The 16,696-nt window shown below is 41.4% G+C and overlaps 2 protein-coding genes across 2 annotated transcripts in view; one reads left to right on the forward strand and one right to left on the reverse strand.

Moving 5' to 3' along the window:
- Positions 1-16,696, forward strand: part of LOC142665937 (manganese-dependent ADP-ribose/CDP-alcohol diphosphatase-like) — a 45,294-nt gene that overhangs the window by 19,499 nt on the left and 9,099 nt on the right. The window lies entirely within an intron of this gene.
- Positions 675-2,606, reverse strand: LOC142665607 (E3 ubiquitin/ISG15 ligase TRIM25-like). The gene has a single exon (XM_075845316.1). The coding sequence runs from the start codon at positions 2,412-2,414 to the stop codon at positions 861-863; it is 1,554 nt and encodes a 517-aa protein (XP_075701431.1). The 5' UTR covers positions 2,415-2,606; the 3' UTR covers positions 675-860.

The raw sequence follows: 16,696 nt of genomic DNA on the forward strand, positions 1-16,696 counted from the left end.
TAATGTGTCCGGGTGGGATCTTTTTAAAAAAAAATCGGATAGCACCCTGAAGAAAATAACTGAAGCGGGCATGAGGCTTTACCACCACTGATTTCTAGAGCGAAAGGGCTACTGCACTCCATAAAAGCCCCCAGACCCCTATGGGACCTCTCCGTGACTTACTTTTTACTGGAAATCTCTAGGACTGTGACATGAATGGCCTTTTGCTTAGAGTAGAACGCCGGAGGTTTCAAGGATTCCACCTCCTTTATACGGACTGGGCCGCGAGGATACCCACTTCCATGTATTTGGCCATTGTATACAAAGCGGTTTTCTATAGCACCAGACTGTATACTTTTATATGGAGATTTTTAAAGGTGATGGAGGTCCCCGTTCTCGGCACACAGTTGACCACATCCACGCGGTCTGTTCCGTATGGCCCATTCATGTCTATGGAGAGCGACTGGGGGCTCTCGCTATAGGTATTGGTGGGGGTTCCAGCAGTCAAATCCTCACTAATCACCATTTTATGGCTATTCTATATGATATACCCTAAAACTTACCACCAGGACAACCCGTTCCAGTATATGGACAAGTCGGATCATTGCTTGGACACTTAGGAGACCACGGAGGGGTTAATACATTTCTATCACGAATCTCTGCTAATATTTCTCATTTAAGTTTTTAATTCTCAAATTTCATTGTATTACATTTGTTTGCATTGTCACCGCAGCGAAACAGCGAGGGAAGAAACAGTCCGTACTACGCAGAGTTCTGTCAATATAACATAGGTACAGATTACAGAACCGCCATATTTTTATCGGGGCGGTATTAAAAACGAGGAATTGCCCCTTTGAAGTGCTCACCGTACCCCAGACATCTCACGATTTGCTGATTTTTAGCCACCCGTTATCATTTACCCAGAATGCAGCATGAAGAGGCTCGGTGAAGTTTTCATTGAAAGTGTATAAATGTCTGATGGGGTCACACAGCTCGTAGAAGGACAGTCGGCCAGAGTCATAGTCCACATGTATCCCGTACCTATCGGAGGACATACCGGGAAGCAGCTGAACGTCTTTACCGTTATGTCTTATTGAGTACTCCTCGTACCACCTGCAGAAGCACCAGGACTTCTTATTATTGCCAATCCAGGACTTCTCCCCTTTGGTTTCGGCACTGGGATAAGCCATACCCACCATCCAGTATTCCGCTTCACTGGCCTCCACTTCCCAGTAATGTTCTCCAGACAGAATTCCTTGGATGCTTAAAACTTGGAATTGTTGGAATCTGGCTGGCGTTTCTTTACGGCGTTGACTCACCACCGACCACGTTGCGGATTTGAGGTCTTTTGTGATGGACACATTATTGGCAGCGGTGTCTATGTCCAGTAAAAGATCGGAAGACTCGATTCTATAAAAGTCCTTCTTTGCCTCTGTCACAATGTCGTCTAAACCGTCATATAAGTTCAGAGCAATGAGGAAATGGTTCAGATTCCCGGAGCTGTCGATCATTTTGTCGATCTCAGAGTCGTTTCTTTCTTTGCTATCACAGAAGTTCACCACCAGATCTTGTAGGATGGTCAATGGATCAGTGGAGTGGAGAAGTTTTTCAACGTTCGCGATCTCCCTTGACAACTCGTCCTTTCTTATTTCCAGCTGCTGGATCAGATCAGAGATGGAGGACGACACATGATCTCTCTGCCTGGAAACCTCACTCAGGACTTTCTTCTCTAGATCTTCCAGTTGCCTCCTCATTTTAGTAAAGAGCACGGTCACGGTTTCTAGGAGACTGGTTACTTTGTCTGGAATCTCGTTCTTCTGTATCAGTAAATTCTGGATCTCTTCGTCTGTTTTTTCTCTCTTTGCATCTAGTGTTTCGAGAATACCTTTTAGTCTTTCTTTTCTCTTTTCGGTGGCCTCATTTAGTGGCTCCAGCTCGTGTGTCCTGTGCATCTCTGCCAGGCAATACACACAGATACAAACTTCATCCTCATTGCAGTAATATTCCAGGATCTTCTTATGCTCGGAGCACTTCTGGTCCTCCAGGATGGGGGTGGGTTCACCTAGGACATGTTCTGCAGACTTTACGTGGACTCTTAGGTGGTCCTCACACAGAAAAGCTTCGCAATGCAAACAAGTTTTAACAGCAGGTGCAGAAGAGTGAATACAATAAGAACAAGGTATGAGTGGCGGCTGCTCCTCCTGTCTCGGAGTAGACATAAGGGTCTGATCTACGCTCCTCCAAGTCATGCTCTCTAGGAAAGGAAGTTCTTTGCATTGAGGACAGGCGTAATCTCCAGACCCCTTCAGTGTGTTCAGGACTCCATCAATGCACTCCGGGCAGAAGTGGTGTCCACATCTCCGGGTTACTGCATCTGTATAAACGGTCAGGCAGTTGGAGCAGACTTTAGTGTGTTGCAGAAGAGCAGTCGCCATTGCTGAAGCCAGGAAGAGGAACCAGGAAGTAGACTTGTTTCTTTGAAACCTGGGACTCCCGGCCGCTCGTGTGCCTTGACTTGTCCCACTGATGAGGTCACAGCTTCCAGGCGACTTGTGATTCCTGACTTGACACGTCCGTCTCCAGGTCACAGCTGAGAAGAAAAACCGCACGCACGTCTCAGCTATAAGACTAGTAGGAGACAAACTCCCCACAATGCTGGGTGTTACTTATTACCCTACCAAGGGGTGTAACTTCATCTTAACCCTTTATGCTACCAGTGTTTGATTGTAGATGGACCTAGCACTAAACTATACCGTTCTCGATGCTGGCTCAGCAGACAGTATTAGATACACAACTCAGATGACAGTATCACACATGATCGGATTAGATACCGCAGCTAAAGACAATATCACACCTGATAAGCTTAGATACACGGCTCAGTAGACAGTATTACATATGATAGGATTAGATACCGCAGCTAAAGACAATATCACACCTGATAAGCTTAGATACACGGCTCAGCAGACAGTATTACACATGATAGGATTAGATACCGCAGCTAATCAGACCGTATCACACATGATCAGCTTAGATACACGGCTTAGCAGACAGTATTACACATGATAGGATTAGATACATGGCTCAGATGACTATCACATGATAGATTAGATACACAGCTCAGCAGTCAGTATCACACATGATAGGATTAGATACACAGCTCAGCACACAGTATCACACATGATGGGCTCAGATACAGCAGCTCAGCAGACAATATCACACATGATAGGATTAGATACAGTGGCTCAGCACACAGTATCACACATGATGGGCTCAGATACAGCAGCTCAGCAGACAGTATCACACATGATAGGATTAGATACAGTGGCTCAGCAGACAGTATCACATGTGATTGGATTAGATACACAGTTCAGCAGACAGTATCACACATGATAGGATTAGATAACCAGCTCAGCAGACAGTATCACACATAATAAGATTAGATACACCGCTCAGCACACAGTATCACACATGATGGGCTCAGATACAGCAGCTCAGCAGACAGTATCACACATGATAGGATTAGATACAGTGGCTCAGCAGACAGTATCACGCATGATAGGATTAGATACACAGCTCAGCAGACAGTATCACACGTGATGGGATTAGATACACAGCTCAGCAGTCAGTATCACACATGATAGGATTAGATAACCAGCTCAGCAGTCAGTATCACACATAATAGGATTAGATACACAGCTCAGAAGACTATCACACATGACAGGATTAGATACATGGTACAGTATCACACATGACAGGATTAGATACATGGTACAGTATCACACATGATAGGATTAGATACAGTGGCTCAGCAGACAGTATCACACATGATAGGATTAGATACACAGCTCAGCAGACCATATCACACATGACAGGATTAGATACACAGCTCAGCAGACAGTATCACACATAATAGGATTAGATACACAGCTCAGAAGACTATCACACATGATAGGATTAGATATACAGCTCAGCAGACAGTATCACTCATAATAGGATTAGATACACATCTCAGCAGACAGTATCACACATGATAGGATTAGATACAGTGGCTCAGCAGACAGTATCACACATGATAGGCTCAGATACAGTGGCTCAGCAGATTATCACATGATATGATTAGATACACAGCTCAGCAGACTGTATCACACATGATAGGATTAGATACACAGCTCAGCAGACAGTATCACACATGATAGGATTAGAGACACATCGCAGCAGACAGTATAACACATTATAGGCTTAGATACAGCAGCTCAGCAGACTATCACACGTTATAGGCTTAGATACAGTGGCTCAGCAGACAGTATCACACTTGATAGGATTAGCTACATCGGCTCAGCAGACCGTATCACACATGATAGGCTCAGATACAGCAGCTCAGCAGACAGTATCACACATGATAGGATTAGATACAGGGCTCAGCAGTCAGTATCACACGTGATGGGATTAGATACACAGCTCAGCAGACCATATCACACATGACAGGATTAGATACATGGTACAGTATCACACATGATAGGATTAGATACAGTGGCTCAGCAGACAATATCACACATGATAGGATTAGATACACAGCTCAGCAGACCATATCACACATGACAGGATTAGATACACAGCTCAGCAGACAGTATCACACATGATAGGATTAGATACACAGCTCAGAAGACTATATCACACATGATAGGATTAGATATACAGCTCAGCAGACAGTATCACTCATAATAGGATTAGATACACATCTCAGCAGACAGTATCACACATGATAGGTTAGATACACAGCTCAGCAGACAGTATCACACATGATAGGCTCAGATACAGTGGCTCAGCAGACTGTATCACATGATATGATTAGAAACACAGCTCAGCAGACTGTATCACACATGATAGGATTAGATACACAGCTCAGCAGACAGTATCATACATGATAGGATTAGAGACACATCGCAGCAGACAGTATCACACATTATAGGCTTAGATACAGCAGCTCAGCAGACTGTATCACATGTTATAGGCTTAGATACAGCGGCTCAGCAGACAGTATCACACATGATAGGCTTAGATACAGTGGCTCAGCAGACAGTATCACACTTGATAGGATTAGCTACATCGGCTCAGCAGACCGTATCACACATGATAGGCTTAGATACAGCAGCTCAGCAGACAGTATCACACATGATAGGATTAGATACAGGGCTCAGCAGTCAGTATCACACATGATAGGATTAGATACACAGTTCAGCAGACAGTATCACACATGATAGGATTAGATAACCAGCTCAGCAGTCAGAATCACACATGATAGGATTAGATACACAGCTCAGCAGACAATATCACACATGACAGGATTAGATACACAGCTCAGCAGACAGTATCACACATAATAGGATTAGATACACAGCTCAGCAGTCAGTATCACACATGATAGGATTAGATACAGTGGCTCAGCAGACAGTATCACACGTGATGGGATTAGATACACAGCTCAGCAGTCAGTATCACACATGATAGGATTAGATACACAGCTCAGCAGACAATATCACACATGACAGGATTAGATACATGGTACAGTATCACACATGATAGGATTAGATACAGTGGCTCTGCAGACAGTATCACACATGATAGGATTAGATACACAGCTCAGCAGACAATATCACACATGACAGGATTAGATACACAGCTCAGCAGACAGTATCACACATAATAGGATTAGATACACAGCTCAGCAGACTATCACACATGATAGGATTAGATATACAGCTCAGCAGACAGTATCACTCATAATAGGATTAGATACACATCTCAGCAGACAGTATCACACATGATAGGTTAGATACACAGCTCAGCAGACAGTATCACACATGATAGGCTCAGATACAGTGGCTCAGCAGACTATCACATGATATGATTAGATACACAGCTCAGCAGACTGTATCACACATGATAGGATTAGATACACAGCTCAGCAGACAGTATCACACATGATAGGATTAGAGACACATCGCAGCAGACAGTATAACACATTATAGGCTTAGATACAGCAGCTCAGCAGACTGTATCACACGTTATAGGCTTAGATACAGTGGCTCAGCAGACAGTATCACACATGATAGGCTTAGATACAGTGGCTCAGCAGACAGTATGACACTTGATAGGATTAGCTACATCGGCTCAGCAGACCGTATCACACATAAGCTTAGATACAGCAGCTCAGCAGACAGTATCACACATGATAGGATTAGATACATGGCTCAGCAGTCAGTATCACACATGATAGGATTAGATACACAGTTCAGCAGACAGTATCACACATGATAGGATTAGATAACCAGCTCAGCAGTCAGAATCACACATGATAGGATTAGATACACAGCTCAGCAGACAATATCACACATGACAGGATTAGATACACAGCTCAGCAGACAGTATCACACATGATAGGATTAGATACACAGCTCAGCAGACAATATCACACATGACAGGATTAGATACACAGCTCAGCAGACAGTATCACACATAATAGGATTAGATACACAGCTCAGCAGACAGTATCACTCATAATAGGATTAGATACACATCTCAGCAGACAGTATCACACATGACAGGTTAGATACACAGCTCAGCAGACAGTATCACACATGATAGGATTAGATACAGCAGCTCAGTAGATAGTATCACACATGACAGGATTAGATACATGGTACAGTATCACACATGATAGGATTAGATACAGTGGCTCAGCAGACAATATCACACATGATAGGATTAGATACACAGCTCAGCAGACCATATCACACATGACAGGATTAGATACACAGCTCAGCAGACAGTATCACACATGATAGGATTAGATACACAGCTCAGAAGACTATATCACACATGATAGGATTAGATATACAGCTCAGCAGACAGTATCACTCATAATAGGATTAGATACACATCTCAGCAGACAGTATCACACATGATAGGTTAGATACACAGCTCAGCAGACAGTATCACACATGATAGGCTCAGATACAGTGGCTCAGCAGACTGTATCACATGATATGATTAGAAACACAGCTCAGCAGACTGTATCACACATGATAGGATTAGATACACAGCTCAGCAGACAGTATCATACATGATAGGATTAGAGACACATCGCAGCAGACAGTATCACACATTATAGGCTTAGATACAGCAGCTCAGCAGACTGTATCACATGTTATAGGCTTAGATACAGCGGCTCAGCAGACAGTATCACACATGATAGGCTTAGATACAGTGGCTCAGCAGACAGTATCACACTTGATAGGATTAGCTACATCGGCTCAGCAGACCGTATCACACATGATAGGCTTAGATACAGCAGCTCAGCAGACAGTATCACACATGATAGGATTAGATACAGGGCTCAGCAGTCAGTATCACACATGATAGGATTAGATACAGTGGCTCAGCAGACAGTATCACACGTGATGGGATTAGATACACAGCTCAGCAGTCAGTATCACACATGATAGGATTAGATACACAGCTCAGCAGACAATATCACACATGACAGGATTAGATACATGGTACAGTATCACACATGATAGGATTAGATACAGTGGCTCTGCAGACAGTATCACACATGATAGGATTAGATACACAGCTCAGCAGACAATATCACACATGACAGGATTAGATACACAGCTCAGCAGACAGTATCACACATAATAGGATTAGATACACAGCTCAGCAGACTATCACACATGATAGGATTAGATATACAGCTCAGCAGACAGTATCACTCATAATAGGATTAGATACACATCTCAGCAGACAGTATCACACATGATAGGTTAGATACACAGCTCAGCAGACAGTATCACACATGATAGGCTCAGATACAGTGGCTCAGCAGACTATCACATGATATGATTAGATACACAGCTCAGCAGACTGTATCACACATGATAGGATTAGATACACAGCTCAGCAGACAGTATCACACATGATAGGATTAGAGACACATCGCAGCAGACAGTATAACACATTATAGGCTTAGATACAGCAGCTCAGCAGACTGTATCACACGTTATAGGCTTAGATACAGTGGCTCAGCAGACAGTATCACACATGATAGGCTTAGATACAGTGGCTCAGCAGACAGTATGACACTTGATAGGATTAGCTACATCGGCTCAGCAGACCGTATCACACATAAGCTTAGATACAGCAGCTCAGCAGACAGTATCACACATGATAGGATTAGATACAGGGCTCAGCAGTCAGTATCACACATGATAGGATTAGATACACAGTTCAGCAGACAGTATCACACATGATAGGATTAGATAACCAGCTCAGCAGTCAGAATCACACATGATAGGATTAGATACACAGCTCAGCAGACAATATCACACATGACAGGATTAGATACACAGCTCAGCAGACAGTATCACACATAATAGGATTAGATACACAGCTCAGCAGTCAGTATCACACATGATAGGATTAGATACAGTGGCTCAGCAGACAGTATCACACGTGATGGGATTAGATACACAGCTCAGCAGTCAGTATCACACATGATAGGATTAGATACACAGCTCAGCAGACAATATCACACATGACAGGATTAGATACATGGTACAGTATCACACATGATAGGATTAGATACAGTGGCTCTGCAGACAGTATCACACATGATAGGATTAGATACACAGCTCAGCAGACAATATCACACATGACAGGATTAGATACACAGCTCAGCAGACAGTATCACACATAATAGGATTAGATACACAGCTCAGCAGACTATCACACATGATAGGATTAGATATACAGCTCAGCAGACAGTATCACTCATAATAGGATTAGATACACATCTCAGCAGACAGTATCACACATGATAGGTTAGATACACAGCTCAGCAGACAGTATCACACATGATAGGCTCAGATACAGTGGCTCAGCAGACTATCACATGATATGATTAGATACACAGCTCAGCAGACTGTATCACACATGATAGGATTAGATACACAGCTCAGCAGACAGTATCACACATGATAGGATTAGAGACACATCGCAGCAGACAGTATAACACATTATAGGCTTAGATACAGCAGCTCAGCAGACTGTATCACACGTTATAGGCTTAGATACAGTGGCTCAGCAGACAGTATCACACATGATAGGCTTAGATACAGTGGCTCAGCAGACAGTATGACACTTGATAGGATTAGCTACATCGGCTCAGCAGACCGTATCACACATAAGCTTAGATACAGCAGCTCAGCAGACAGTATCACACATGATAGGATTAGATACATGGCTCAGCAGTCAGTATCACACATGATAGGATTAGATACACAGTTCAGCAGACAGTATCACACATGATAGGATTAGATAACCAGCTCAGCAGTCAGAATCACACATGATAGGATTAGATACACAGCTCAGCAGACAATATCACACATGACAGGATTAGATACACAACTCAGCAGACAGTATCACACATAATAGGATTAGATACACAGCTCAGCAGACAGTATCACACATGATAGGATTAGATACACAGCTCAGCAGACAATATCACACATGACAGGATTAGATACACAGCTCAGCAGACAGTATCACACATAATAGGATTAGATACACAGCTCAGCAGACAGTATCACTCATAATAGGATTAGATACACATCTCAGCAGACAGTATCACACATGATAGGTTAGATACACAGCTCAGCAGACAGTATCACACATGATAGGATTAGATACAGCAGCTCAGTAGATAGTATCACACATGATAGGATTAGATACACAGCTCAGCAGACAGTATCATACATGATAGGATTAGATACACAGCTCAGCAGACAGTATCACACATGATAGGCTCAGATACAGTGGCTCAGCAGACTGTATCACATAATATGATTAGATACACAGCTCAGCAGACTGTATCACACATGATAGGATTAGATACACAGCTCAGCAGACAGTATCACACATGATAGGATTAGAGACACATCTCAGCAGACAGTATCACACATTATAGGCTTAGATACAGCAGCTCAGCAGACTATCACACATTATAAGCTTAGATACAGCGGCTCAGCAGACAGTATCACACATGATAGGCTTAGATACAGTGGCTCAGCAGACAGTATCACACTTGATAGGATTAGCTACATCGGCTCAGCAGACCGTATCACACATGATAGGCTTAGATACAGTGGCTCAGCAGACAGTATCACACATGATAGGATTAGATACACAGCTCAGCAGACAGTATCACACATGATAGGCTTAGATACAGTGGCTCAGCAGACAGTATCACACATGATAGGATTAGATACACAGCTCAGCAGACAGTATCACACATGATAGGCTTAGATACAGTGGCTCAGCAGACAGTATCACACATGATAGGCTTAGATACAGTGGCTCAGCAGTCAGTATCACACATGATAGGATTAGATACACAGCTCAGCAGATAGTATCGCACATGATAGGATTAGATACACAGCTCAGCACAGTATCACACGATAGGATTAGATACACAGCTCAGCAGACAGTATCACACATTAGATACACCGCTCAGCACACAGTATCACATAGGATTAGATACACAGCTCAGCAGACCGTATCACATGATAGGATTAGATACACAGCTCAGCAGACTATCACACATGATAGGATTAGATACACAGCTCAGCAGACCGTATCACACATTAGATAAACCGCTCAGCAGACAGTATCACACATGATAGGATTAGATACACAGCTCAGCAGACACTATCAAACATGATAGGCTTATATACAGCAGCTCAGCAGACAGTATCACACATTATGGGATTAGATACAGTGGTTCAGCAGACAGTATCACACATGATAGGCTTAGATACAGCGGCTTAGCAGACAGTATCACACATGATAGGCTTAGATACTGTGGCTCAGCAGACAGTATCACACATGATAGGATTAGCTACATCGGCTCAGCAGACGGTATCACACATGATAGGCTTAGATACAGTGGCTCAGCAGACTGTATCACACATCATAGGCTTAGATACAGCAGCTCAGCAGTATTTTTTATACGATTTAACCTCTTATGTGTTCGCTGCAGTTGATGGGTACTTTGGGTAATACATAGAACAGGCAGAGCTCTATTAGAAGACTTTGTAGGTGAATAATAAATTCCATATTCCACTGGGATTGTGTTTGATCAGCTCGGTAATCCATATATATTCGTATTCTCCCACATAAAAGGCATGAGGTGGATTATAATCAGACACATAAAACTCCAGGACCTTTGTGTATTTCCAGAAATCCTTTATTCTCTGATGTAATGTGCCCTCCTACCACTGCCCAATGCAAGAGATGCTGCCAGTGCCCCCACAACACTGCCCAGGTGACTCATGAGGGGGTTCGCGGCCAACAAATGTGCCTCCCGCAAGAGCAGATTACGCAATCTAGAGGAGCCATATTTTGGTGCCGTGACCCCCCCCCCCCCATTATTCCCTCCATAGCAGCATTATGACGTGACTGTAAGGTGTAAACTTCACCTAGAACCTCAATCATGTAACTGTTTCTTCACAGACTTCATAATTTCAGCCAAGTCTTTGTGTATTTCCAGTGAAATGAGAATCTCGTCCAGTTCATCCACATCATGGAGACCATTTACATCGTCCGCCTTCTTTTCATTACCTTCTACATCAGCAAAGTCTTTTCCCCCCGATTCCATTTCTTGCAGGACATTTATTGGGTCGGTCATGTTACACAGCTCCTCAACATGAATTATTCTCTTGGAGAGTTCGTCCTTCCTTGTGTTTAATTGTTGGATCAGATCGGAGACTGGAAGTGACGCCTTCTCTTCCCAGCTGGAGATGATGCTCAGGACTCTTCTCTCGACGGTTTCTAGGTATTTTCCGATGTCTCTAAACAGGGCAGTGACTCTCTCGGTTTCTCCAGCTGCTTTTTTAGTCAGTCTTTCTTTTTCTCTTTGTAGAACCTCAAGTCTTTTTTCGGCCTTGTCTCGGTTCTTGGCCAGTTTCTTCTGGATATGTTTGCATTTTCTCTGTTTCTTCTTTGAGGCTTCCGTCACAGACACCACCAGATGTCCATTGTGCGTTCTATTGATTTTGCAGATCGCGCAGATACATGAATTGTCCTCCATGCAGTAATACTCCAGGATCTTCTTATGGACGGGGCATTTTTTGTTCACGAGGGAAGTGGTGGGGTCAACGATGACATGTTCTGGTGACTTATTGTGGGTTGCCAGATGATTATCACAAAGAGAAGCTTCACAGTGTAGACAGGACTTTACCGCAGGTACACAACTGTGGATGCAGTAGCTGCACCGGGTCCCGGTATCTTCGGATTCCTTGTGAGTTAGAAGAAAAGCATCGGATATGTTTCGTAGCTTCAGGTTCACCTTGAGGGAAGGTCGTCTTCTATACCTTCTATTGCATTCTGGACACGTATACTCTCCCTCAACCTGATGCTTCCATGCTTTGGTGATACACTTTTGGCAGAAGTTGTGTTCACAAGGCAGGCGAACAGGATCCGAATATATCTCCATACAGATGGAGCAGATCATTTCAGCCTTCACACCAGCAGACGCCATCCCCAACACTGAAACATTAGGTAAATAATCGATTGTAGGTAACTCTTCAACTGAGTCAACAGCTACTTGGCACGGAGACCTTGAACGTCAGACAACAGAAAAAGATTGGAACATGGCAACAAAAAACCTGTGCGTAATTATGGAGTCCATTGTGCAAAGACAAGAGGAGGTAAAACTGTCAATCACCACGATGAGTCAAAGGTCAACACTGAGGCACGAACTATATAAGTCTCATTGTCTTACCTAAAACCCCCCACAAGACCATGGAGTCCTCTGAAAGGGATGTGATAGTTATAGACCACACAAGGCATCTCCCTAGGAGACAACTAACGAAAATCACAGGCACAAGATCAAAGCAAGAAATAGTACCATCCCAGAGATCTCGAATAGTAAGAAAGTGAGTTATGTAGACCCCCGAAACATCCGCGATAGTCCAAACGTGTGTGAAAAAGCCAAACAGCTGTCCTGCAGGTACACAATGCATTATAGACACATCCTTTCATAAAAATATTGTACATAGGGGGCAGTATTATAGTAGTTATATTCTTGTATATAGGAGCAGTATTATAGTAGTTATATTCTTGTATATAGGGGCAGTATTATAGTAGTTATATTCTTGTATATAGGGAGCAGTATTATAGTAGTTATATTCTTGTACATAGGGGCAGTATTATAGTAGTTATATTCTTGTATATAGGGACCAGTATTATAGTAGTTATATTCTTGTATATAGGGGCAGTATTATAGTAGTTATATTCTTGTATATAGGGGCAGTATTATAGTAGTTATATTCTTGTATATAGGGGCAGTATTATAGTAGTTATATTCTTGTATATAGGGAGCAGTATTATAGTAGTTATATTCTTGTATATAGGGGCAGTATTATAGTAGTTATATTCTTGTATATAGGGAGCAGTATTATAGTAGTTATATTCTTGTATATAGGAGCAGTATTATAGTAGTTATATTCTTGTATATAGGGGGCAGTAGTATAGTAGTTATATTCTTGTATATAGGGGCAGTATTATAGTAGTTATATTCTTGTATATAGGGGCAGTATTATAGTAGTTATATTCTTGTATATAGGGAGCAGTATTATAGTAGTTATATTCTTGTATATAGGAGCAGTATTATAGTAGTTATATTCTTGTATATAGGGGGCAGTATTATAGTAGTTATATTCTTGTATATAGGAGCAGTATTATAGTAGCTATATTCTTATATATAGGAGCAGTATTATAGTAGTTATATTCTAGTATATAGGAGCAGTATTATAGTAGATATATTCTTGTATATAGAGGCAGTATTATAGTAGTTATATTCTTGTATATAGTGGGCAGTATTATAGTAGTTATATTCTTGTATATAGGGGCAGTAGTATAGTAGTTATATTCTTGTATATAGGAGCAGTATTATAGTAGTTATATTCTTGTACATAGGGGGCAGTAGTATAGTAGTTATATTCTTGTATATAGGAGGCAGTATTATAGTAGTTATATTCTTGTATATAGGGGGCAGTATTATAGTAGTTATATTCTTGTATATAGGGGAAGTATTATAGTAGTTATATTCTTGTATATAGGAGCAGTATTATAGTAGTTATATTCTTGTACATAGGGGGCAGTAGTATAGTAGTTATATTCTTGTATATAGGAGGCAGTATTATAGTAGTTATATTCTTGTATATAGGGGGCAGTATTATAGTAGTTATATTCTTGTATATAGGGGAAGTATTATAGTAGTTATATTCTTGTATATAGGAGCAGTATTATAGTAGTTATATTCTTTTATATAGGAGGCAGTATTATAGTAGTTATATTCTTGTATATAGGGGGCAGTATTATAGTAGTTATATTCTTGTATATAGGGGCAGTAGTATAGTAGTTTTATTCTTGTATATAGGGGCAGCATTATAGTAGTTATATTCTTGTATATAGGGAGCAGTATTATAGTAGTTATATTCTTGTATATAGGAGCAGTAATATAGTAGTTATATTCTTGTATATAGGGGGCAGTATTATAGTAGTTATATTCTTGTATATAGGGGGCAGTATTATAGTAGTTATATTCTTGTATATAGGGTGCAGTATTATAGTAGTTATATTCTTGTGTATAGGGGCAGTATTATAGTAGTTATATTCTTGTATATAGGGAGCAGTATTAGGCTGGGTTCACACGTGGCGGAATTTCACTTGAATTCCGCTGCGGACACTCCGCAGCGTTAATCCGCAGCGGAGCCGTTTCTCCATTGACTTCCACTTAAATTTAGAAGTGTTCGTTTAGACGATGCGTAAAATTCCGCTGCGGAGCATAGGCTGCGGAGCGGAATTTGGTGTCCGCAGCATGCTCTGTCTGTTGCGGAGCAGTGGCGGACTGGTTGCGGACTCATGGCGGAATTTCTCCATTGACTTCAATGGAGATTCTAAATTCCGCAATGAAGTCCGCAGCTGTCATGCACATGTTATGTGTGCTGCGGATGCGTCTTGCATTTTTAACATGACATTTCTTCATTCTGGCTGGACCTATGTATTTCTAGGTCTACAGCCAGACTGAGGAAGTCAATGGGGCTCCCGTAATTACGGGAGCGTTGCTAGGAGACGTCAGTAAATAGTCACTGTCCAGGGTGCTGAAAGAGTTAAGCGATCGGCAGTAGCTGTTTCTGCCCCCTGGACAGTGACTACCGATCCCAATATAGAGCAACCTGTAAAAAAATAGAAGTTCATACTTACCGAGAACTCCCTGCTTCTGTCTCCAGTCCAGCTTCCCAGGATGACGTTTCAGTCTAAGTGACGGCTGCAGCCAATCACAGGCTGCAGCGGTCACATGGACTGCCGCGTCATCCAGGGAGGTAGGGCTGGATGCCAAAAGAGGGACGCGTCACCAAGACAACTGCCGGTAAGTATGAAATTCTTTTACTTTCACTAGGGAAAGTGCTGTCCCTTCTCTCTATCCTGCACTGATAAAGAGAAGGGAAGCACTTTTTCCGCAGTCCGCAGAAGCTAGTCCGCATCAATTTACTGCACATTTTGGGCAGATCCGCAGCCGTAATCCGCAACCCGGATTAGGTGCGGCATTGATGCGGACAGTTGCGGAGGAAATCCGCCACGTGGGGGCATGCCCTTATAGTAGTTATATTCTTGTATATAGGGGCAGTATTATAGTAGTTATATTCTTGTATATAAGGGCAGTATTATAGTAGTTATATTCTTGTATATAGGAGCAGTATTATAGTAGTTATATTCTTGTATATAGGAGGCAGTATTATAGTAGTTATATTCTTGTATATAGGAGCAGTATTATAGTAGTTATAGTCTTTTATATAGGGGCAGTATTATAGTAGTTATATTCTTGTATATAGGGGCAGTATTATAGTAGTTATATTCTTGTATATAGGGGCAGTATTATAGTAGTTATATTCTTGTATATAGGGGGCAGTATTATAGTAGTTATATTCCTGTATATAGGAGCAGTATTATAGTCGTTATAATCTTGTATATAGGGGCAGTATTATAGCAGTTATATTCTTGTATATAGGAGCAGTATTATATTAGTTATATTCTTGTATATAGGAGCAGTATTATAGTAGTTATATTCTTGTATATAGGGGCAGTATTATAACAGTTCTATTCTTGTATATAGAGGCAGTATTATAGTAGTTATATTCTTGTATATAGGAGCAGTATTATAGTAGTTATATTCTTGTATATAGGAGCAGTATTATAGTAGTTATATTCTTGTATATAGGAGCAGTATTATAGTAGTTATATTCCTGTATATAGGAGCAGTATTATAGTAGTTATATTCTTGTATATAGGGAGCAGTATTATAGTAGTTATATTCTTGTATATAGGAGCAGTATTATAGTAGTTATATTCTTGTATATAGGGGGCAGTATTATAGTAGTTGTATTCTTGTATATAGGGGCAGTATTATAGTAGTTATATTCTTGTATATAGGGGGCAGTATTATAGTAGTTATAATCTTGTATATAGGGGGCAGTATTATAGTAGTTATATTCTTGTATATAGGGGCAGTATTATAGTAGTTATATTCTTGTATATAGGGGCAGTATTATAGTAGTTATATTCTTGTATATAGGGGGGCAGTATTATAGTAGTT

Source organism: Rhinoderma darwinii, chromosome 13 (genome assembly GCF_050947455.1).
Source record: "Rhinoderma darwinii isolate aRhiDar2 chromosome 13, aRhiDar2.hap1, whole genome shotgun sequence".
Classification (NCBI taxonomy): Eukaryota; Metazoa; Chordata; class Amphibia; order Anura; family Rhinodermatidae; genus Rhinoderma; species Rhinoderma darwinii.